This window comes from Lynx canadensis, chromosome E2 (genome assembly GCF_007474595.2).
Source record: "Lynx canadensis isolate LIC74 chromosome E2, mLynCan4.pri.v2, whole genome shotgun sequence".
NCBI lineage: Eukaryota > Metazoa > Chordata > Mammalia > Carnivora > Felidae > Lynx > Lynx canadensis.
In genome coordinates, this window is record NC_044317.1 from 51,776,731 (window position 1) to 51,800,942 (window position 24,212).

General features: G+C 46.8%; 1 protein-coding gene across 2 annotated transcripts in view; it reads left to right on the top strand.

The window, feature by feature from the left end:
- Nucleotides 1–16,822, top strand: part of SAE1 (SUMO1 activating enzyme subunit 1) — a 74,309-nt gene extending 57,487 nt beyond the window's left edge. Inside the window, exons 7-10 of one of the 2 annotated variants that reach the window (XM_030299235.1) lie at nucleotides 1,206–1,350; nucleotides 11,692–11,761; nucleotides 15,334–15,463; nucleotides 15,779–15,868. In XM_030299235.1, the coding sequence (XP_030155095.1) occupies nucleotides 1,206–1,350; nucleotides 11,692–11,761; nucleotides 15,334–15,462 (344 nt within the window). In that variant the 3' untranslated portion in view covers nucleotide 15,463; nucleotides 15,779–15,868. Of the gene's footprint in view, nucleotides 1–1,205; nucleotides 1,351–11,691; nucleotides 11,762–15,333; nucleotides 15,464–15,778 lie in introns of both variants that reach the window. The other variant, XM_030299236.1, reaches the window with a different exon arrangement.
- Nucleotides 16,823–24,212: the final 7,390 nt, after the last annotated feature.

Genomic DNA, 24,212 nt, shown 5'->3' on the forward strand with positions numbered 1-24,212 from the left:
TTCCTGTGTCTTTTTGTTGGGGTTAAAAATTCATACCTCATTAGGGTCTCGTTATGCAGGAGCTCTGATTTGCTGCCGTCATCTGAACCTTTCCTCTGCTTCACAAGCGAAATTAAACCTTCGTTCTGGAGGTTGACACACGAGGGAGGTTTTGTTTGTAATGACCTGGCTGTCTGATGAGTCTGAGCATTTGGCTGGCCTTTCTGGTTGAAGCGGCCCTTTGAACTGATGCCTAGAATGATGCCTCCCACCCCTGACCTGTCTTCTGGGGCATAATAGGGTCTTTTCCCTCTGCTTGAAGCTTCTCTGTTTCCCCGCCCCCCAAACTCACATACACTCGACTCAGTAACTGCTTCCTCAGGGAGGCCTTAACTGATGCCACCCTACCGAGGACGTCATATCCTCTGTTACCTTATTGTGGCACCCGTCACAGTAATTTTAGTCATTTTTAAAATTATCGATTGCCTTTCTGGCTATGTTTGTGAATAAATTAAAAGTATGTTACCTTTCACTTGGCCCGTTTTTTTTTTTTTTTTTTGGTAAGTTTTATTTAGGGGCGCCTGGGTGGCTCAGTTGGTTAAGCGTCTGACTTGATTTCAGCTCAGGTCACGAATGGGAAGTCGAGCCCCGCATCAGGCTCTCCGGTGACAATGCAGAACCTGCTTGGGATTCTCTCTCTTCCCTCTCTGTGCCCCTCCCCTACTTGTACTCTCTCTCAAAATAAATAATAAAAAACATTTTTAAAATATATTAACAGGGGCACCTGGGTGGCTCAGTCAGTTAAGCGTTCGACTTCAGCTCGGGTCATGAACTTGCAGTCCATGAGTTCAACCCCCACGTCGGGCTCTGTGCTGACAGCTCAGAGTTGGAGCCTGCTTCGGATTCTGTGTCTCCCTCTTTCTGTGTGCCTCTCCCACTCGTACTCTGTATTTATCTCTCTCAAAAATACAAATTTAAAAAAAAATTGTTTTTGAATTTAACAAAATAAAGTTGTATTTATTTAAGTAATCTCTGTACCCCACGTGGGGCTTGAACTCACAACCCTGAGATCAAAAGTTGCACGTTCTTCCGACTCAGCCAGCCAGGCGCCCCTTACTTGGCCCACATTTTAATTAATGTACCATTTTCTGTGTTTTCGTTCTCAGCATCTGTAAGCATTTGTTATGAAAAGACCTGTTTCTAACCTGCCTTTTTTGTCTTTCCAGTGCTCCTGAAGTTCCGCACAGATAAAGGAAGAGATCCTAGTTCTGATACCTTTGGGGAAGATTCTGAGTTGTTGCTCCAGATACGAAACGATGTGCTTGACTCCCTGGGTGTTAGTCCTGACCTGCTTCCTGAAGATTTCGTCAGGTTAGTCTTCATGTCTCCCACAGGTTAGCCTGTATCGAGAACTGCGTGCTTTCAGTACATGCTTCATTTGGGGAGATCCTTTATTAAGACCAAAAGCCCTGAGGAGAGCCTCCTTTGCTGTATTCTGCCTGCTCCCATTGACCTCTGGTAAGAGAGGTGCAGGTTGTCTTTTGTCATAGATACTTTATATTCACGTGGCTGAAAACTCAAGGCAATAGAAAATCTAGATACACTATATATATACTCTCTATATATACTCTGCCAACAGCTCAGAGCCTGGAGCCTGCTTCAAATTCTATGTCTTCCTCTCTCTCTGCCCCTTCCCCGCTCATATTCTATTTCTCTCTCTCTCTCTCTTTTTCTTTCTCTCTCTCTCTCTCTCCCTCTCCCTCTCTCTCTCCCTCTCTCAAAAATAAACATTGAAAAAAAAATCTATATACATTACTCTATACCTTTCTCTTTATATCATCTTTTGGGCAAGTTTCCAGATCAGTACATAGTTCCCTCCCTTGTTTCTGCAGCTCTATGGTATTTCAGCATGGGAGCACTATAGTTTATTGAACTCATCCCCTACCGACTCAAGTTGTGACCAGGCTTTTGCTATCACATAATGCCGTAGTGTATGACCTTGTGAGTCGCGTTTTGTATGTGTGCAGGTGTAACTGCAGGATCTATTACTGGAAAGGCAGTGGCTGGGTCAGAAGATTGTCATTTATCATTTGGTGGCTAGTACCCCATTATTCTCCACTGGTAGCTTATCAGTCCATACCCTCAGCAGCAAAGACATCTACAGTCCTAGCACCTCACCCTTGGGCCCTGGGATGCTTTCGCCCTAGACGACCAGTCTTTTACTCTGATACTCAGCAGGTTTAGGATTTGCTTGGAGAGGTCCAGAGGGCGACTAGGTCTGGGTCCCCTTTCCAGGCAGTTCTGGGATCATCTCACCGTCATTCTTTCGGCGTCTCTGCAGGGTGCCCAAAATGCCTCCAGCTTATACCACTAGCTATGGTGGCCGTATTGGGTTTATTTAATTTAGCAGCTGTTATGTACCGGGCATTGTGGTAGTTGTCTTATGTACATGGTCTCCCTTCGCAACGACCCATTATTTAGGGGAGGAAAAGCCAAATTAAAGCTCAACAGCTAATGACAATAGCACCACGTATTGAAGATTTTCTGTGTTTTACCTACCTGTACAGCTACATGTAATTGTCACAATAATCGCTTGAAGTGTGCGTTATTATTTTTATTTTCCCATTAGTTAAATGAAGAAACTAATGCTCAGAAAGATGCAATCACTTGCCCATGGTGTTATTTTTAATTTTTTACTTTAATTTTTTATAGTTTATTTATTTATTTTGAGAGAGAGTCTGTGTGTGAGAGAGTGGGTAAGGAGCAGAGAGAGGGGGAGAGAGAGAATCCCAAGCAGGCTCTGCAATGCCAGCACAAAACCCAGTGCGGGGCTCAAACTCGGGAACTGCAAGATCATGACCTGAGCCAATACCAAGAGTCGGACGCTTAACCAACTGAGCTACCCAGGCACCCCATACTTTTAATTTATTTTTTTAATGTTTGTTTTTTGAGAGAGCGTGCATGCACGTTGAGCGGGAAAGGGGCAGAGAGACAGAGGGGGACAGAGGATCCAAAGTAGGCTCTGCACTGACAGCACAGAGCCCTAGGTGGGACTCGAACTCCTAAACCCTAAGATCATGACCTGAGCCAAAGTTGGATGCTCAACTGACGGAGCCACCCAGGCGCCCCTTGCCCGAGGTTTTAGCATGCAGCCAGCCAAAATCTCACTTAGATCTTCCACACTGCTAATTTCTGGTAACAACACAGTACTACCTTGATTTCTTTTCAACAATAGAGTATATCAGGGTTCCTCCCTTTCCTGGTCCTGACTTTCTTCACTTTGGCCGGGAACCTCATTTAGACCCTACCAAAGCCCAACCAATTTAGGCCCAGCAGTGGGCCTTGAACCATCTGCCAAGCCGTCGGCCAAAAAGAGGCAGCAGTCTCCGGGGCACTTGTGTAAGGTGGCCCTGTGTGATCGGGCTCACAACACTGCGGGCTGGGTGGGGTCCCTGTGTCCTGCTAACAGCCAGGTATGCGTCTGTTGGAGGAAGAACAGTGTGTAAGAAGCAAGTGGCGTCTGCTCTGTGCTTGTTATAGGAGGAGGGGCTGGGCCACGCGGGGCCACCAAGCAAGGCCGACGCCGAGTGCCGGGCTGTGAGGATGCAGCTTAGTGACTAATTTGGCGTCTTGAGTGAAGAACGGCCCGAAAAAAGAACAGTCTGCCTGTGCACTGCAGGCCTTGCCTTCCCGAAGGAAAAAGCCACAGCCTAACCGGCTGCTGGCTGGTGTTCTTTCCAGAGTGTTTTCTTTCCCTGCCCACCCTCTTTGCAGAAACTGCCTTCCCTTGTCTAGGTCCTCATGTGCTCAGGCGCTCCCACTCTGTTGCCCTTTAAGTAAGAGGTGTCCGGTGGCCTCTTGAAGAGTGTCTGTGTGCAGGTAGATGGAGATACGGCCTGACATGGGCTAGAGACGCTGGCGAGGAAATGAGCCGCCGCCTGGCAGCTGAGCTGCCCTCACAAATTGTCCTCTGCCAGCTCTGAGCAGGGTGCACTCGCTTGAGTTGAGAGAGCTGTGCACAAGTCTCCATTGCCCTCATCTCTGCAATTTCTAACACTGTCCTTTGTTATTTATTCTCTTTCGGAGAGCTGTATTGCTTTTCTGATTATGAAAGTAACAGATGCCCCTTGCCAGGAAGTATTGAAAGGAGGAACAAGATCGCCCATAGTCCCACCCTTGAGAAGTGGCCACTGTTAATGTTTTGGGTTTCACCTCACAGACTTCTCCGTGTATTATTTATTCTAATTTTCCTTTCAATTTTTGTTTAAGTTTTATTTAAGTGATCTATCTCTACACTCAGTGTGGGACTCGAACTCAAGACCCCAAGATCAAGAGTCGTATGCTCTTCTGATTGAGCTAGCCAAGCACCCTATATTTCTTTCTTTTTTTCCTTCCTTCCTTCCTTCCTTCCTTCCTTCCTTCCTTCCTTCCTTCCAAAAATTTTTAATGTCTATTTATTTTTGAGAGAGAGAGAGAGTGAGGGAGGGGCAGAGAGAGAGGGAGACACAGAATCTGAAGCAGCTCCAGGCTCCAAGCTGTCAGCACAGAGCCCAACGTGGGCCTCGAACTCATGAACCCCAAGATCATGACCTGAGCTGAATTTGGACACTTAAGTCGACTGAGTCACTCAAACACCCCTATTTTTTTTCACTTTTTAAGTAGCAAAATGAGATCACACTTTCCTTACGACAGCCTTATCTTTCCAGCAAGTGTTCAACCTGTTTGCGGCAAAAATATGGATCAGTAGCCTCACTTGTACTTCATGTTTCATTGTGTGATAGATAGATGGTTGTTTATATAACCATTAGTTTATTGGTGGGTATTCAGGCTGTTTATAGTTTCTCAGTATTACAAACATTTATGATGAACATTCATAATTTGTGCATGTAATTCAACTTTCGCTGTTTAAAAAGGTTTTGTTTTTTTTGTTTTAAGTTTATTTATTTTGAGAGAGAGAACCAACACAGGAGGGGCAGAGAGAGGGAGGGAGGGACAGAGGATCCAAAGCGGGCTCCATGCTGACAGCACAGTCCCATGCAGGTCTCGAAGTCATGAGCCGCAAGATCATCATGACCTGAGCCAAAGTCAGACACTTAACTGACTGAGACACCGAGGTGCCCCGAAAAAGGTTTTTTTTTTTTTTTTTTTTTAATTTATATATATATTTTAAAGTTCATTTATTTTGAGGGAGAAAGCACGAGTTGGGGAGGGGCAGAGGGGGGGAGAGAGAGAGAGAGAGAGAATGAATGAATGAATGAATGAATGAATGTATGTATGTTATGTATGTATGTATGTCAAGCTGGCCCTGCACTGTCAGCACAGAGCCCAACACAGGGCTCAAACCCATGAACCGTGAGATCATGACCCGAGCCGAAGTCTGACACTTAACTGACTGAGCCATCCAGGTGCCCCAAAGTACAGCCTTTTTAGGAAGCAGTTTGGAAATGTGCATCAAGAATCCTGTTCTCTCTTTGGTCCAGTAATTCTCCTTGATTTACTTGAGAATATACCTTTAAGAAATAATGTGAGCAAAATTCATGTACAAAAGGTATTCATTATCATATTTAAAAGAAAAAGAACTTGGAACGGCATTAAAGAGTTAATGACACAGATCAATGCAGTGCTGTGTGCAGGTTGAAATGATGTTTATTGTAGAGAGTGTCAAGCATACAGAAAAATGGAAAGAATCATCCAGTGGTGAATGCCAACGGACCACTCAGTTGGATTCAGTCGTTAATAATTTGCTTTTACTTTGGCGCGGGGAGGGGGGGGGACACTGATGACATGATACTTAAGCTGAATCCTTAAGGACACATGCAAGTTCATCAGTTGCTTTCAATTCTGTGTCTCTTTTAATTCAGGAGTTGGCAAACTGTGCTTGCCACCTGTTTTTGTAAATAAAGTTTTATTCCACACCTCCTCATTTATGTATTATCTGTGGTAGCTTTTGTAGTTTTTACAGCTCTGTGACAGCAGACTCAAAGAGTTTAAACAGGGACCATATGGCACATAAAGCCAAAACAATTTACTGTCGAGTACATTACAGAGAAAGTTTTCCAATTCCTAATCTAGAACAGTTTATCCCCCCCCCCTTTTTTTTAAGTTTATTTATTTCTCGTAGAGAGAGGGGGAGAGAGAGTCCCAAGCAGGGCCCTACTGCCAGTGCGCAGCTGGACATGGGTGGGGCTTGATCTCAGGAACCGTGAGCTCATGACGTGACTCCAGATCAAGAGTCAGCCGCCTGACTGACTGAGCCACCCAAGCACCAGGCCCCCCACACTTTTTTTTTTTTTTTTTTAAGGAGTCCAGGCCACCCATATTCTGGGTTCTTCTGATTGTTTCTTGACGTGATGCTTGTATTTTCTTGTTTCATTTTTATTATTTAGACTTGTTTCCTCAGTGGTGTTTTTACAAGAGCATGTGACTTCATCTCAGGATCGTGAGTGTGAGCCCCATGTTAGGTGTAGAGATGATGTCAATGAATAAACTTAAAAAATCTTTAAATAATTTATATACAGTAAAATTTATCTTTTGTTAGATAGTAATGTGAGTTGTGTGTGTGTGTTTTGTTTTAAAGTTCCATGAATTCATAGGACGCCTGGGTGGCTCAGTCAGTTATGAGTCTGACTCTTGATTCTGGCTCAGAGATGATCTCGGTTTTGTGAGTTCGAGCCCCATGTCAGGCTCTGCGCTGGTGATGCTTAGCCTGCTTGGGATTCTCTCTTTCTTCCTCTCTCTCTTTCTCTCCCTGCACCATCCCCCTCCCGCCCCGTCTCCCTGCTCCTCCTTTTCTTGTGCTGTTGCTGTCTCTCTCAAAATAAATAAAATTTTAATAAATAAAGTTCCGTGAATTTGGAATTCAGAGCTCCTGGCTGGCTCTGTCAGTAGAGCACGTGGTCCTTTTTTTGCAGGGGAGGGAAGGGGTCAGTGGGTGGGGAAAGAATCCCACACAGTCTGCACACTGTCAGCACAGAGCCTGACACTGGGCTCACACTGAAGAACCATGAAATCTTGAGCTGAGCCGAAACCAAGACTTGGATGCTTAACCAGCTGAGCCACCCAGGTGCCCCAGAGCATGCGATTCCTGATCTCAGGGTTGTAAGTTCAAGCCCTACGTTGGGCATAGAGATGATTTAAAAATAAAATCTTAAAGAACAAAAAAAGTTCCATGAATTCTTACAAAGGTATAGAGTTATGTAACCACCACAGTCAAGATATAGAAAAGTGTCATTACTGTAAAAATTCTCTTGTAGAGTCTTGATAACAGGGCAGCACCTTCCTTCCTGCACCCAGCGATCTGTTCTCTATCCCTGCAGTTCTGCCTTTCCAATAGTGTAACAAATGGAATCTGTTCAGTTCATGTAGCCTTTTGAGTCTGGCCTCTTTGACTTAACTTAATGCACTTGAAATTCATCCATGTTATATGAAGTCGATAACTCATTTCTTATTGCTGAGCAGTAGTCCACTGTATGGGTACACCAGTTTGTTCACCAGATGAAGCACATTTGGGTTGTTCCCAGTTTTGGGCAATTAACGACTAAAGCCACTATAAACATTCATGTGTTTTTGTGTGAGCATAAGTTTTTATCTCTCTTGGGTGTGTGTACCTAAGAGTGGAGTTGATGATTCATATGGTAATTCTCTGTTTAACATTTTGAGGACCTGCCAGACTGTCTTCCACGGCAGCCACACCATTTTACCATTCCACCAGCACTTTGTGCGGGTTCCAGTTTCTCCACATCCTTGCCAACAAGTGTTATTGTCTGTTATTTAGCCTTAGTGGGCAATAAATCCTATCTCACTGTTGTTTTGATTTGCATTTCTTTAGTGACTAATTATGTAGAGCATCTCTTCATGGGCTCACTGGCCATTTGTGTATGATCTTCAGCAAAATGTCTGTTCAAATCATTTGACCACTTTTTAATTGGTTTATCTTTTTATTGTTAATCATAATAGTTCTCCGTACACTTTGGATTCAAGTCCTTTATCTGATACATAATTCACAAAAAATTTCTCCTAATCTGTGGATTGTCTTTTCACCCTCTTTGAAGTGAAAAGTATCCTTTGAAGTATAAGTTTTTAATTTTTATGAAATACAATTATTCTGTTTTTTTCTTTTTTTATGTGTGCTTTTGGTATGATACCGTTTAAGAAACCATTGCCTGATCCAAGGTCGTGAAGATTTATTCTTCTGCTTTCTTCTAAGAGTCTTGTAGTTTTAGGGGCAGCTGGGTGGCTCAATTAGTTAAGCATCCAACTCTTGATTTTGGCTCAGGGCATGATCTTACGGTTCTTGAGGTCTAGCCCTGCATGTGACTCTGCTGACAGAGGGGTGACTGCTTGGGATTCTCTTTCTCTCTCACTCTCAAAATAAATAAACATTAAGAACGTTTTGTAATTTTAGCTATTACATTTAGGTCTGTGAGCCATTTTTGAGTCCGCTTTTGTGCATGGTGTGAGGTAGGGGTCCTGCTTAATTCTTTTGCATGTGGAGACCCAGTTGTCCAGTATTGTTTGGTAAAAAGACTTTTTCTTTCTCTTTTGAATGGTCTTACCATACCACCCTTGTCAAAAATCAATTGGCCATGTATGTATTTCTTTATTTCTGGATCCTCCCGTGTACTTCATGGATCTATGTGTCTGTCCATATAGATACCAGTACCATAGTATTTTGATGACTATACTTGTGTAGTTGTGAGTTGCAAAATTGAGACATGTGAGTTCTAAAGCTTTTTTTTTTTCAAGATTGTTTTGGCTATTCTGGGTCTCTTCCATTCCTATGTTAATTTTTAGAATGCATTTTTCCATTTCTACAGAAAAGGCAGCTAGATTGGGATTGTGCCAAATATATAGATTAATTTGGGGAGCATCGGCCCCTTAATGATGTTAAGTGTTCTGATTTTTTTTTTTTTGAGTTTTTTTTTAATGTTTGTTTCTTTTTGAGAGAGAGAGAGACAGACAGTGTGAGGAGGGGAGGGGCAGAGAGAGGGAGACACAGAATCTGAAGCAGGCTCCAGGCTCTGAGCTGTCAGCACAGAGCCCGACACGGGGCTCGAACTCAAAAACCGTGACCTGAGCCAAAGTCAAACGTCCAACCGACTGAGCCACCCTGGCGCCCCAGATGTATCAATTCTTGAACGTGGGATATCTTTCCATTTATTTAGGTCTTTTGTGTCTTTCAACAATGTTTTATAGTCTTCAGAATATAAGTTTTACACAACTACTGTTAAGTTATTCCTAAATATTCTATTGTTTTGAAAAAAAAATACTGTTGGGTGGTGTATTATAAATGAAAGTCTTCATTTCATTTTCAGAATGTTCATTGCTAATGTATAGAAGTATACATTTTGTATGTTAATCTTCTGTCTTGCAACCTCGTTGAATAAATTTAATAGTTCAAATAGTTTTTCTCTGGATACGTTAGTATTCTCTATATAGCAGATCATATTATCTATGAATATGTATTACTTCTTCCTTTCCAATCTGGCTGTCGTGTCTCTTTTTCCTTCCTTAATTGCCTTGGCTGGAACCTCTAGCACAGTGTCAAATAGAAGTGGTAAGAGCAGACATTCTTAGGAAGAAAGCTTTCAGTCTTTCACCATTAAGTATGATGTTAGCTGTGGATTTTTCATAGAAGCCCTTGATCAGACTGAAGACATTTTCTTTCAGTCTTTCACCATTAAATATGATGTTAGCTGTGGATTTTTCATAGCCCTTGATCAGATTGAAGAAACTTCCTTCTGTTCCCAGTTTGTTGCATGTTTTTAGCACGAAGAGGTGCTGGATTTTGTCACATGCTTTTTTTTCTCTCTGTCAGTTGAGATGATCGTGTGTTTATGGTCCCTTTATTCGGTTAATACGCAGTACTAACATTGATTGACTTTTCAGATGTTACACCAACCGTGCTTTCCTGGTTGTGAGTCCCATGTAATCATGGTGTGTAATCCTTTCTGCATGTTGCTGGTTAGGTTTGCTAGCATTTTGCTAATGATAAACTTTTAAGAGAAGAAGGGCAAATATTAAATTGTACAGTATTGGGTGGCTCAGTCGGTTGGGCGGCCGACTTCGGCTCAGGTCATGATCTCGCATTCGGTGGGTTCGAGCCCGGTGTCGGACTCTGTGCTGACAGCTCAGAGCCTGGAGGCTGCTTCAGATTCTGTGTCTCCTCTTCTGTCTGCCCCTCCCATGCTCATGCTCTGTCTCGCTCTGTCTCGATAATAAACAAACACTAAAAAAATAAATAAATTGTACAGTATCACACAGAGTATAGGTGTAATTTTTTTTTTTTTTTTTAAAGAAAACCTATTTCCACATTTGATTGTCTTTGAGTAGAGGGATTATGGATGACTAGTTTTTCTGTGGTATCGTTCTCTATATGTTTTATAGTTCTGTAAAGGACCTTGATGATCTGGAGTCAAAGTTACCGCTGTGGCTGCACAGACGGGAATGCCAGTCCCAGCCAGGCCAGGCCGTGAGGAGATGTGCACCTTCACACACAGTAGGCACGAGTTGAATTGGCAGAGACTTTCTGGAGGGCATTTTGGCACAATGTGTCAGGACCCAGAAATTCTACATTTAGGAATTTGCCATAAGGAATTATTTGGACACCTGTGCCAAGATGTGTGTTGCCGTGTGGAACAGAAGTATCAGTCGGTAGATTACAGAGCAGAGTGAATAATATTACTTGGGTTTTTGATTATGTGTGTTTCATACGTGCACTTTGAAAAATCAGGAAGAGTGTGTACCACACTGGGAAGTTTAGAGGTAGTCTCCTGGTGGTGGGGTCCTTAGGTAAGCTCTCCCCTTAACTTCTCTGTGTTCTGCTTTGCTCATTTTAAAAATACGTTTGTGGGGCACCCGGCTGGCTCAGTTGGTTAAGCATCTGGCTCTTGATTTTGGCTCTCACAGTTTTGGGATTGAGCCCTGCATTGGGCTCCATGCTGACAGTTCAGAACCTGCTTGGAATGCTCTTTCTCCCTCTCTCTGCCCCTCCCCCACTTAGGCTCTCCCACGCACGCGCTCAAACTCTCTCTCTCAAAATAAATAAACTTTTAAAAAGTAAAAATAAAGGAAAAATGCCTTTGTGTTCAGGGCTGAGAACTGGCAGAGCACACTTCCTCTGGGGAGGTGGTAGAAAAGTGTTTTACTGCCTAGGACCTGTGATTTGGAGGGGCAGGTGACAGTATGGGCCAAAATTTGTCTTCTGGATGCCCCATCCCGGTCCAGAAGGGTTGGTATCTATAGGAGGAGTGAAGACTTTCTGTCCCCATGCTTCAGTTTCAGGCCCCAGATTTCCCATGCCTCCTGCATGTTAACACAGGCCTTCTTCCTGACATTTGTCTGGGAATAGCATATAGGACCCACTGCCCGTTGTGGGTAAGAGGAGAATTGCGAGAATGTGACCGGGGCACCGAAACATCTGATATTTGTTGACCTTATTTTTAGGAAGCACAGATATAGTCTTTCCTTTAACTTAAACAAAAAATGTTGTGAAACAATTCCTGCCTGCCAAGGTTCAGAGGTCTTTGCCAGCTAACCTCCTGGACCAGATTTCATTTTCACGCCTAGGTGCCAGCATTACCATTGCCGTGTGGATGGACTCCTCCTGGTAGGAGAAGTTTTCATTCTCGCAAGCCCACTCCTGACCTTTGCCAGATGTCCTACCAGCCTTCCTGTTCCTCAGGGCTCCATTTTATTTGTGTTTTCTTGTAGGTACTGCTTCTCTGAGATGGCCCCCGTGTGTGCAGTGGTTGGAGGGATCCTGGCCCAGGAAATTGTGAAGGTAAAGAGTCCCTGAGGAGCAGATCATTGGTCCACCGTGACCTTGTCAGAGTGCCAACCGAAAGAACCATGACTGCCTTAGAGAACTGCCTGGTTTCTCTGACCCCATTCATCCTTGTTTCGTGCCCTATTTCCTTTCTTCCCTTTTCTGCCTTATCCTCCCGCCCATCCCGATGAGCATTCAGCAAATGATCTTTGAGTGTCTGCTCTGTGCTGTGCCCGGAGCTGGGCGTAGTGTCTTCAGGTGTACCTGCCACTGTCCCCTGACTGTACTGATTGCTTGCGTGGTGCTTCTGACCCTTGTCACGTATTCTGCTTCTCACAGCTCTGTGAAATGGTACTGTCATGATCTCCGTGTAAGGGGAGGACATCGAGGCCCGGAGATGGGCCTCCAAGACCTGTGCCCTTAACTTCTACTTCAAGCGGTGTTTCTTTGTCCTCGATCGTGGCATCGGAGCTTCTTGTTAATGCACACGCCATGGGTGTTTATTCAGAAGGGGGCATTCGGTACCAGGGGAGCGTGTGCACGGTGCTGGGAGCCCCATGGAGCTCTGCAGAGGGTGACCTGTGAAAACGTTAGGTTTGATGGCATCGTCCCTCTCAGAAGGGAAGTCAACTGGGGGTCCCGTAACTGGTAACTAGCACAACGTTTTGAGTCTCTTCTGGAACATTTGGGTTGTCAGAATTCTAGCATATTCCCAAATGCTTTCTTTGGGACTTAGATACTTGCCCAAAGATGTTCACTTTGCCTTTTGTAGGTCCTTGACTGCTTCAGTAGATTGGCGGTGATGATTTGTCCTTTTTGTTCTTGGAGTGGGGTCGTGCCTCGTTAAATGATTTTCCGAGCCCATTCACACGTCATCTTGGAGCTCGGGAGAGGCGTGTGGAGACCCCACTCTCGCTACTTTGTCTTGAAGTCAGTACGTCTGCTCTGGAGACATTTGAGTCTGATGGTCCTGCCACCGTCTTCTAAAGGCTCTTGTTTCTCTTTCCTGGTCCTTCTCTCTGAACCAAATTCTCTCCTTCAGACCCTCTTGTGTCCTCCCTGCCTCTTGTGTCCTAGGGAGCAGGGCGAGCACCAGGGAGGTAGAGGGAGAAGAGAGGGATGTGATGGCCGCGCCGTTTGCCTCGCTCGTGCCTTCTGGTGAGCCCAGACTGCCGTGAGAATCGTGGTGTGTGCACCCGCTCGGTTGGTAGGGCTGCCCAGAAGCCTGCGCTGAGGTTGGGAAGCTGCCTATAGACAGACTGGGCGGGAAGGAGGGCGGCGATGGAAGAATCCTAAGGGAACAGACGCGTTTCCGTAGCCTGTTACCGTGACGTGACAACACCGCAACGGCGCGTATCGAAGGCCCACCCTGTACCCTCACTCGGACCGCGTTCTTCACATGGATGTGCTCATCTCTTCCTCACAGCAACCCTCGGAGGTGGGAACTGGTGCGACCCCCGAGGCACAGAGGAGGAGCCGAGGTGCAGAGAATGGCGGCACCAGGATCCGAGCCCGGGCCGTCTGGCCTCGGAGCCTGTGCCCCTCCCCGCTCGGCCCTTGTGCTTCAGGTGCTGTCCGCATGGACCCGGGACACCGCCTCTGTGTCTTCGGCCACACTTTGTACCCCCCGCCGAGAAGCCGCTCCCTGGGTTTTTCACGTGGGATGGAGATTAGGGGTCGGGGCAGCTGGCCTTGACCCCACTGTTTGCAGTGGCTTCCCTGCATCCCAGTCCTAACCTCTAATGCAGCCCCCTCCTTCCTGCCTGCTGGGGACAGCTGTTGCCCGCATCTTGTTTCTGTTTGTCCCAGACGGCCAGAGTACTCTGCATTCTTGGTTGCTGGGTGTGTTTGGAATCTCCCCCTACCCCCATCTTGCTTGGGAAGCACTTTACCTTTTGCCCCGTGTTCACCCCATGGCCTGGTGTCTTGTCCCTGCCACCCCACCCTTACTTAACGCAGTATTGCCTTCAGCCAGTTGGCACCAGGGTTCCACAATCTGAGGGCCGCAGACCTTCCCCCCTTCTCTCCTGACGACCATCTGACCACCCATAATAATAAATGTTAGGAGGCGGGGGGCAAACGTAAGTCTCTTCCCTTGGAATCCTCTTCTTTTCTTCCTTCCTGCCATCATTCCAAACACTACATCTTCCGTCCACGTCCCTTGTCCTGTCATGCTTCCCTAGGTGTAAGTCGTCCTTCCTTTGTCTCCCGCTGTCCCTGCTAGGCCTCTCTGCCTGCAGTATGCCGGCGGCAGCCATATCGGGCCCCGTTGTATCACCTCCTGTAACTTGAGTTCTAGGGTCTAGAACTTCTAACTGTGGGCTCTTGGGCCCTTCCACCCGGCTGAGTGCCTGGGATCTCCTCACAGTTTGGTGAGAGACCCCCTGGCTCCTGTTGATAATAGCACCTCCCACTTTTTGAGAATTTATTACGGGCCAGACGCGTTGCAAGCTTGATCGTGTTTCATGTTCACCAAAAACTATACCAGGCAGGGGCTGTCGATTTGCCGTTTTGTATGTGTGCGCAGGGAAGCGAACCTCTGTCTTAACCATGCTTCAGAATCCTCAGTACCTAGCACGATACCTGGCACAGGGGTGGATGCTCTAGGTGGTTTCCATGGATGGATGGTTGAACAACCACTTGAAGTAGGTATAATTATCCCCATTTTACAGATGAAGGAACAGATTGGGATTAGTGCCCAATTCAGAGAGAAGTTCAAGATATTTCGAGCGTGTTCCTAACCTTGTAAAAAAGGTCCTTTAAGAATGACAGGCATGGTGCTCCTGCCTAGAGGTTTTTGCTTGGATGATGTCCATGTCTTTAAATGGCAGTCCTTTTTGATTAAGAACCTCTGAGAAAACTCATCGACACGTATGAGTCCTTCCTCTAGTACACATGATTCAGCATGTAATTTCAGGAGGGCTAGCCCCATCTTTAAGGTGCTGTGGGGTCCCCTGGGTGGCTCAGTCGGTTGAGTGTCTGACTTCGGCTCAGGTGATGATCTCGTGATTCACGAGTTTGAGCCCCATGTCAGGCTCCGTACTGACAGCTCAGAGCCTGGAGCCTGCTTTGGATTCCATGTCTCCCTCTCTCTCTGTCTCTCCCCAGCTCGTGCTCGCTCTCTCTCTCTCTCTCTCTCTCTCTCCGAAAAGTAAATAAGAACATATTAAAGGTGCTGTGGGGGTGTGGCACCTGGGTGGCTCAGTTGGTTAAGCCTCCAACTTTGGCTCAGGTCATGATCTCACGGTTTGTGGGTTCGAGCCCCGTGTTGGGCTCTGTGATGATGGCTCAGAGCCTGGAGCCTGCTTTGGATTCTCTCTCTCTCTCTCTCTCTCTCTCTCTCTCTCTCTCTCTGCCCCTCCCCTACTCATGCTTTGGCTCTGGCTCTCAAAAATAAAACATTAAAAAAAATTTTTTTTTAATGTGCTGTGTACTTCTGTTAGCCTCGCAAAATAATCGCCATTTCCATGGCTAAATAGTACCTCCCAGCCTTTCTGGATCTTAGCCCCGGCCCACCATGCAGAAGATCGCAGGAAACGTGTCTCCTCCTAGGAGAGCCGCTTCCGCATCAGTGTGTGGCCCCACAGGTGATGACGGCTGCCGCCTGCACCGTGTCGGGACAAGCTGCCTCCTTTCTCAGTTGGACAGTCATAAATAATTACTGCTGCCCATGGCCAGCAGGCTCCTGCACGTGGAGTGTACTTTCAGGCAGTTGAGGTACATCATCTCTTTTAAGCCTAGGACGGTACAGGTAGTGTTTTCATCTCACATGGGAAAACGGGGTTCGGCGAGGCTAACTGATTTGTCCAGAGACCCCCGACTGGTAAGGGACAAAGCGGAAGCCTGGCAGGCACAGTAATGTCTCAGACATGGCCCGTTAGCCCCCGGGAAGCAAAATCCACCTCCTTTGAGAGCCAGTGCCCAAACTGCGCAGTTTTAGAAGATCTCGTGCTTGAGGTTTTTTTCTTTTTCTCGCCCTGTTATCCGTTTGAAAGCATCTGAGCTGAGCCCTCTTCTTGTTTTTCTCCCCAGGCCCTGTCTCAAAGGGACCCTCCTCACAACAACTTCTTCTTTTTTGACGGCATGAAGGGGAATGGGATTGTGGAGTGCCTTGGCCCCAAGTGAACCGAGATCTGGCGGCCCCGGCGACGCTGGCCTGCAGCCTGCCTGAGCCTTCCCGTCCCCTCCCCCCACGAAGGCGGCTCCAGGCGAGGGAAGACCTGAAGTCTTCGGACCGGTCCAGACCATCTCCTGGGAGCAGTGAGGTTGTGCAGACACGCGACTTGCAAGCGCCAGCAGCTGCGAAACGCGGGGCGTAGGGACTGGCCGCCCCCGTCCCGGCACCGTCCAGGGCTGTTCACTGGGCATCGCCAGAGAGCCCCCTGTGATGCGTCCCTCTGTCTGGGTGTCGCCAGGCCTCTGGGGCACCGCGGGAGATGCCCGCCCAGAACCAGCACGCCTCATCGCTTAGGATCCTCTCACCACCTTCTTGGACTTACTCCCCGCCTGATGTCATACAGAGAAGAAGACGATGACTCCAGGTGGGGAGTAAGGCCGGGCCCCGTGAAACACTAGTGGAGCCACAGTCCCAAATGCAGACAGGTGCCCTAGAGCGGAAACGACGTGGCAGGCGGGATGTATTTCCTCCAGAGTCGGAGATCCCGAAAAACAACAGGTGCCATCTGGTGTGCTGTTCTGGAGCTTTAGTTCAGGATTAGTTGGGTTTCAGCCTGGATTTTGGAAGAGAGGAAATGTTACCAAAGTTCCCTCGGGCATTAGGGCGAGACCTTGCAAAGTGAATATTAATGGGAAAACTTGTATTAAAAAGGCAGGTGCCGGGGTCCCAGCCCCTGGGGATTCTCATTTACTGGGGTCCAAGCTAGGATGTGAGAGCCCGTCTTCTCGGAGCCCCCATCCCCGATGCAGCTCAGACCATCCTGGAGGCTGTTGCTTTCGAGGGCCCCGTCAGTCCTTCCTTTCCCCCCTGAATTGCAGCTGTTTGTGTGGTTTTTTATATTTTCTATATTTCCTTGGTTCTTTAAAAAGGAATGATAGAAATAAAGTTATTTGCTTTAGGATTTGTTTTTCTTCCGCATTATAAACATCTTCCTGTGACAGGAAGTGATCCTACCAATTGCTTTTTTTAACCTGAAGAAATCTTACTGGATGCTTCGATGTGACTCAGAGATTCCTCCCCTCCATCACCATTCCTGCCACTGTTTTACTGGGTAATGCATCAAGAATTAGATTGTTCAAATTCTAGAGTGCATAGAAGCTTCTGGTTCCACCTGTCTCTTGAATAATTCAGGTCCATAGTGGTTGGTCTCAGTGACAGGAATTATATTTAACGGGAAAGAAGAAAGAAGTAAAAGAGGTGATACTGATGCTGCCCTCTGTTTAGATTCTCTGTGTACCAGGCACTGCGCAGACTCACAGTCACAATAGCTTCGTTTTATTTTACTTTTTAAAGTTGATTTTGAGAGAGACAAGGGGGGAGCAGCAAAGAGAGGAGAGAGAATCCCAAGCAGACCTTGTGCTGTCACCACAGAGCCTTGATGCGGGGCTTGAACTCACAAACCATGAGTTCATGGCCTAAGCTGAGAACAAGAGTTGGATACTTAACCTGCTGAGCCACCCAGGCGCCCCCAGCTTCGTTTTAAAGTTCCGTGACACTTCAGTAATGTGCCTCAAGTCCCACAGCTGGTAGAGGTCAGAGCTTTCGTTGGTTCAGACACCGGCTTTGTCTTGACTCGGCAGCCTGAGTATGTTCCGCTTCTCGTCACCCTCCTTGGGTTTCTCCCTTAATGTAGAAGTGTGTGAGGTGTGAGTCTGGCCCGTTTGAACAAATCAAATCAGCAGCTCCTTTCGTATTTGCGTCCTGCTACAGTGAGAGAACAAAAAAATGGCCTCCCCGGGGAGGGGGAGCTCAACTCCCCGACTCTCCTGGTCACCTCTGCCCTTCCCTAGGGGAGGCTAGGGCTGTGTTTCTGGAGGGGCCCCTTTCTGCGCCCTGTCAGTGTCAAATCAGGGGCACCAATTATCAGTGTGTGAAAATCCCCTTTCTTTGAAATTTTGAGCTTGGTAATGTGGGGCCTTGGTCACAAGGGGGAGCAGGTGGGTCTGGATGGATAAAAACAAAACTGTCATCCTAGAATCTTTTCTGACGCGTTTCAAACTTCACCTCTGTACCCCTTGTGGCAGAAATTGAGTCATCCAGAATGGACCCCTCGGGAATCTAGGGGTGGTGCTGGAAGCTGCCAGCCTCAGGCGAGAAACGTCTTTATTCTCGTATCTTCACATTTCATATTCTCCCATGTTACATGATAGTATTACCATAAAAATGGATTTCCCCAAGTCTCCAGGAAGAGCACGATGATTATCCTGTGGTTTCTAATCCCTCCGGGAGATTTCTAGCCTACGTGGGAAGGAGGATCTAATCTGTAAAAGGTAGGGGCGCCCTGGTGGTTCTGTCAGTTGAGCGTCCCAACTCTTGATCTTGAGTCAAGTCGTGATCTCACCGTTCAGGAGTTCGAGCCCTGCACCGGGCTTTGCGCTGACAGCGCAGAGCCTGCTTGGGATTCTCTCTCCCTGTCTCTCTCTCTGCTCCTCCCCTGCTCAAAATAAATCAACTTCAATTTTTTTTTAATCTGTAAAGGTAACAAATACTTTTGGGATGCTAGAGTTGCCAAATGAAAGGAAGTGGGCTGACTTCGGGCCTGCCAGGTTTCTCCACTCCACACCCCACTTCTGTTGTTTGTGGTATGTGTAGTAGCCAAACTCTGTTAAGTGCTTAATGTGTCGAAGCCTCAGAACATTCTAGTGGAACAGGTGCTACTCAGAAAAGTAACACATGCAAAGGTAAAAAAGTACAACAATAAAAAAAGCTCTCAGTCCCATCAGAGCCCTACATTCTGTGGTTTCCCTTTGCAGTGCAGACCCCTTTTGTCAGTTTCTGGCAATTTTTTTTTTTTTTGGTAAATCCAAACGTGTCTGTCTGTTGAGGTATGTCCAGTTTGCCCTTTTCAGATGGAGAAATGGAGGCTCAGGTCGCGGTTGGCAGGTCAGAAGAGCCTACTGATAGCTAACCTCCCCACGCTGACTGCCTCCTGCCCTTAACAGCACTTGTACTTTAGCTAAAGTGATCCTCACAGGAACCCCGCGGGGGTGGACGCCCATACTGCAGATGAGGGCACAGCCTCCCCCAAGTAAGGGCCAGAATGTTAGCTGACGGGGAGGCTTCTATGCAGGACACTTAGTAGACACCATCTAGTTGCACCGCTGCTTGTCACTGACTCAGGTTTTGCCTTCACGAGGTCCTGAGACCTAGTGGTCACCTCTGAAAACCATCAGGCAGGCCCGGAGTTGAGGGAGGGCCTTCAGCCCGATCCAGAAGGACAGGTAGGTTTTGTTTTTAAGCTTGTAGTAAAACATTCAAGCAACACACATACATAAGGGGTGAAAAGTTGTCGTTGCCCCGCTCCCTTGCCCACTGCCAGACTCGGGGATTTTTTCATATCTGCCTCCCAGAGGTCACCCTTGGCAGCCTTGGAGAGTGAATCCTTCCAGATTGGCAGGTTTAAATTTTTTAATGTTTATTTTTGAGAACGAGCGCACACAAGTGAGGGAGGGGCGGAGGGAGAGAGGGAGGCACAGAATCCAAAGCAGGCTCCAGGTTCTGAACTGTCAGCACAGAGCCTGATGCGGGGCTCAAACCCACAAACCTGCAAGATCGTGACCTGAGCTGAAGTCGAACGCGTAATCGATTGAGCCACCCAGGCACCCCCCCCCCTTTTTTTTTTTTATTTTTTTTCTTTTAAATCAGACTGGTAGGTTTAAATGCAGACCCTACCATGTAGCTATGTGACCTTGGACGAGTGACCATTTTTGTGGCTCTGTTGCCCCATGTGTCAAATGGGGTAATAGTACATTCCCCTGATATGTGGGAATTGAATGAATACATTCTTTGAATGGAAATTGCTCTGTGTGAGTTACTGTTACGCACATGTAGAATTAGCTTTTCTTGCATCTTGCTTTCTCTATGTCCTGGAGGTCCTTGTCAGTGCATTGTGCACTGAGTTCCAAAACCACACTGAACCAGAAGCTATTTAATCAGTCTGCTGTTGAGTGACATTGAGCTGGTTTCCTTTGGACACACTTGGGAAAGACTTCCCAAAGTCTGACATCAGGGAGTGTATAAATGCATTTGGGATGTTGATTCCTTCCAAAAGACTAGCATGGTAGCATTTTACATGTCATTTGTTGTTTGGAGAGATCATTTGGGCACGTAGTGCAGAACTTGAAAGGTTTACAAAGACATGCAGTCTTTTTAAGGAAGAAAAAAACAACATAAACAATGAAAAGTAAATCTGTCCCTTCCAGAAGCCACCATTGCAGGGTGGGATTACTGGAGCTGGGTGGGGAGCACCAGTTCAAGTTGGGTATTAGCTTGCTAGAGGGGGCGCAGCTCGCCAGTGGCAAAGGTTCAGTCCTGGACCTCATTCGCCAGGCGCTCCGAGTCTCAACTCTGCCAAGTTGCAGGACTTCAGCACCTTGGTTCTGAGAGAAAAGGCCACAGAGGTGACTTTAGGTGTTTCCATTCCCTCTGGAACAAGTGAGCCGCCTTTTGTGTTCCTAGGAGAGCTTTGACTTTGCTAATAAAGTCTGGCCTTCTCTGACTTTGTCCCTGGACCCCTGACTCTCCATCTAACCTGGAGACTTCCAGTCCTAAAAAATGATAACTAAGGTCTATTAAAAAGAAAATACAAGGGCACCTGGGTGGCTCAGTCAGTTAAGCATCCGACTCTTGATTTCGGCTTAGGTCATGATCCCACAGTTCGTAGGCTCGAGCCCTGAATCAGGCTCTGCATTGACAGTGGCAGCCTGCTTGGGATTCTCTGTCTCCCTCTCCCTCTGCCCCTCTCCTGCTTGCTCTTTCTCCTCTCTCTCTCTCTCTCTCTCTCTCTCTCTCTCTCTCTCTCAAAATAAGTAAACATTAAAAAAAAAAAAAAACACCAGCAGTTCTGCTTATGGTATGATGCATTAGGTTTCTAACAACCGTCTCCCTGCAGATAACTATACATTCTAGACAAAATACCAAAAACCAAAACAAAACTACTGGAAACCTCAGGATAGCGATTAAAAAGCAGGTGGATTTGGGAGAGGCAGTTGGAAGTTGCAGCAAGAGCCCCCACCACAGTAGTTTTCTGGCGTGTGTGTGTTTGCCTACGGTGTTAACTGAGGGCAGGCCGCGGCCCCTGGCACTGTGCCAGGCAGCTAAAACTCAGGTAGAAAAGCATCTATCTTACTGGCCTGAAGAAGCAGAGGACAGAACCCCGAATAACCACAGCTACTGGAAAGGAGGGTGCCAGGGAAGGGAAACCCCAAGTTGTATGTATAAATTCAACCCAAGTCTCTTGCTGACCACTGGGCTATGGATGTGTGGGGCCAACTCAGCATAACTGAAGCAAACTGGATTTACACTGTCAGCAACTACAACAGTGTGAGTCTGGGATTTCCAGATCTCCCCAAGACAAGAACATTCACATCCTTTGGAGGAATATAACAGAATCCAGAATGGCTACAATGTAACAATATCTGGGACACATGGCAGAATTACCCAATATACATAGAATGAGGGAAATGTGACTCATTTTCAAGGGAAAAGACAAGATGACCAAGAGAACCCAAGTGTTGGGGGGGTGGTGCTTGGCTGGCTCAGAGCACATGACTCTTGATCTCATGGTTGTGAGTTCAAGCCCCACACTGGGCGTGGAGCGGGAGCGTATGTTCAGGAAATTAAAAAAAAGTTGGAATCAACAGACAAGGACTTTAAAGCAATTACTACAATTATGCTCATTGAGGTAAAAGAAAAATACATGTATAATGTTGCAAAATAGGAAGTCCCCACAGAGAAAGAAAATGGAAACAACCAAATGGATGTTCTAACACTGAAAATACAATATCAGCAATTTTTAAAATTCACTGGTAGACCTAACAGCAGAAAGGGGATGAGCGATTTCATGCACTGGAACTACATTCATAGGAATTATCCAATCTGAAAAAGAGGAAAAGACCTTTTTTTTTTTTTTTTTTTTAAATTTTTTTTTTTTCAACATTTATTTATTTTTGGGACAGAGAGAGACAGAGCATGAACGGGGGAGGGGCAGAGAGAGAGGGAGACACAGAATCGGAAACAGGCTCCAGGCTCTGAGCCATCAGCCCAGAGCCCGACGCGGGGCTCTAACTCACGGACCGCGAGATCGTGACCTGGCTGAAGTCGGACGCTTAACCGACTGCGCCACCCAGGCGCCCCGGAAAAGACCTTTTAAATAAAGTCTTGAAAGCAGCCTTACCAAAATAACATACTACAATCAAGGGAACTGTGATTCAAGTGATCCTGGATTTGTCATCAGAAGTGGGAGGCCAGAGATCGGAACGTTGTCAAGGTATGGCAAAGAAACGGTCAACCCCAGGATTCTATAGCCAGTGAAGACCAGCCGTTTTCAGATAAACGGAGACTAAAGAGAACTTGTCACCGGCAAAAACTACACTATACAAAATGTTAATGGAAGTCCTTCAAGTTCAAGCAAAAGTTCTGGCCTTGCCTTGCGGAATCTGTAATGCGTGGAGATGTAAGCTGGAGCTACAAAATGGTGGGAAGGGTGGAACGGACCAGCGGCCTACACAGTGGCCATCTCTACCGTGTAAGTGAAGTGGTTCAATGCTGACCCTAAATAGACCGAGAAGAGGTAAGGATGTGTGTTTAATCCCTAGAGCAGTACTAAAAGCTGAAGTACCAAGAGAGAAGTCTCAAAGCATTCAAAAAAGCATTCATAAATCCAACAGAAGACAGGAGAGAGGAAAGAGGAACAGAAAGGGAAAGTAAATAAATCGATAGATCCAATTTGGCCCTATCAATATTTCCACAAACTTGCTGGGAAGAGGAAGGAGTCGGTTGCAGGGGCAGGAAGCATCGGCTGCCACACAGCTGGGTGTGAACACCACCGCCCCTCACCCCACCCCCCGGCCAGGGGCCTCCGGCTCTGTGCACAGGCATTTAAGCACAAGGGACGATCTGGAGAAGAAGACGCACCCAAGTACCCACCACCATTTTGCCACTTGCTTTCCTCGCCATCATTTGTCGTTCGCAGTGTTCTAGTTCATTCCGGCTAAGTGCTGTCTGTTCTGTTGCACGGCTTGAGACCCTTTCAACTGCTGTCAGATACTGTGTCGGATGGTTGGCCAACACATGGACACTTGTGTGCGTCCACTCCTAAGGGAGGACACCCAGGAAGGCGATTGCTGGCATAGATTACGTGCAACCTTTGCTTGACGAGCTGTTGCCAAATCCCTGTCCAAAGTGATGGATCCCGGTTACCTTACCCCGGTCTTTCAGGAGAAGGACCATTTCCCCTGAATTTCCCCTTTATGGGTGAGGACTCCCCAAAGCACAACCTGTGTCTGGGCCAGTCGTGTAGGAGAGGGCGTAGGGAAAGCATTTGGCCAGTTGCCCGTTTTCAGGAAGATAGCGGTAGGAGCCCCGCTAATTAATTACAGGCTTTTTATGCCAGGCCGCGTCTTAGGCTCTAGGGCAGCCGCGTGTAGGTGAAACTTCACTTTGATCTTAGCCTGAGGTGCTCTCCCAGATGTCACCTGCCTTCTTGAGGGTGGGGACAAGGTCCACCTCCTTACCAACACATTTCCCAGGGACTCCTCATGGTGGTGCTTCTGAATAAGTTACAGGTCATTCATTTGTTCGGTAAATATTTTGAGCTTCCAGGACATACTTCCTCCAGCAGGGAAGAAGTGAGAAGAAAGCACCAAAAAAAGATAAAAACAATCCTGCCTTCAGGATGCCTGGCTGGCTCTCTAGGTGGAGCCTGCAACTCCTGATCTCCGGGTTGTGAGTTCAAGCCCCATGCTGGGTGTCCACATTACTTTAAAATCTTTAGGGGCACCTGGGTGACTCAGTCTGTTGAGTGTCTGACTTCAGCTCAGGTCACGATCTCATAGTTAGTGGTTTTGAGCCCAGCATGGGGCTCGCTGCTGTCAGCCTGTCAGCGCAGAGCCGGCTTCGGATCCTCTTTCCCCTTCTCTCTGCCCCTCCTCCACTTGCGCTCTCCCCAAAATATTTTTTAAATAATAATAAAGTCTTTAAAGAAAAAAACAACCCTGCCCTCCATGAGGCTTTGCTTTTGATGGGGATGCGTGAAGACTAGGTACATACTGTGGCACCCGTGTTGTTTAGTCTCGCTTCGGATACAGCTAGACAGACCGATGTGCTCCATGGACCCCCTCTCCCACCTCCTCCCACATAGGGGTCACAGAGGCTTGGACCAGAGCATGCAGGGGAGAAAGAAAGCGGAAAGCATTCACTGTTCCAATCTGATTTTATTGAAAAGGAAACATACAAAAATCATGTACAAAAAAAATTAACCAAACATGTACAGAAAATTCATTCCAGTAT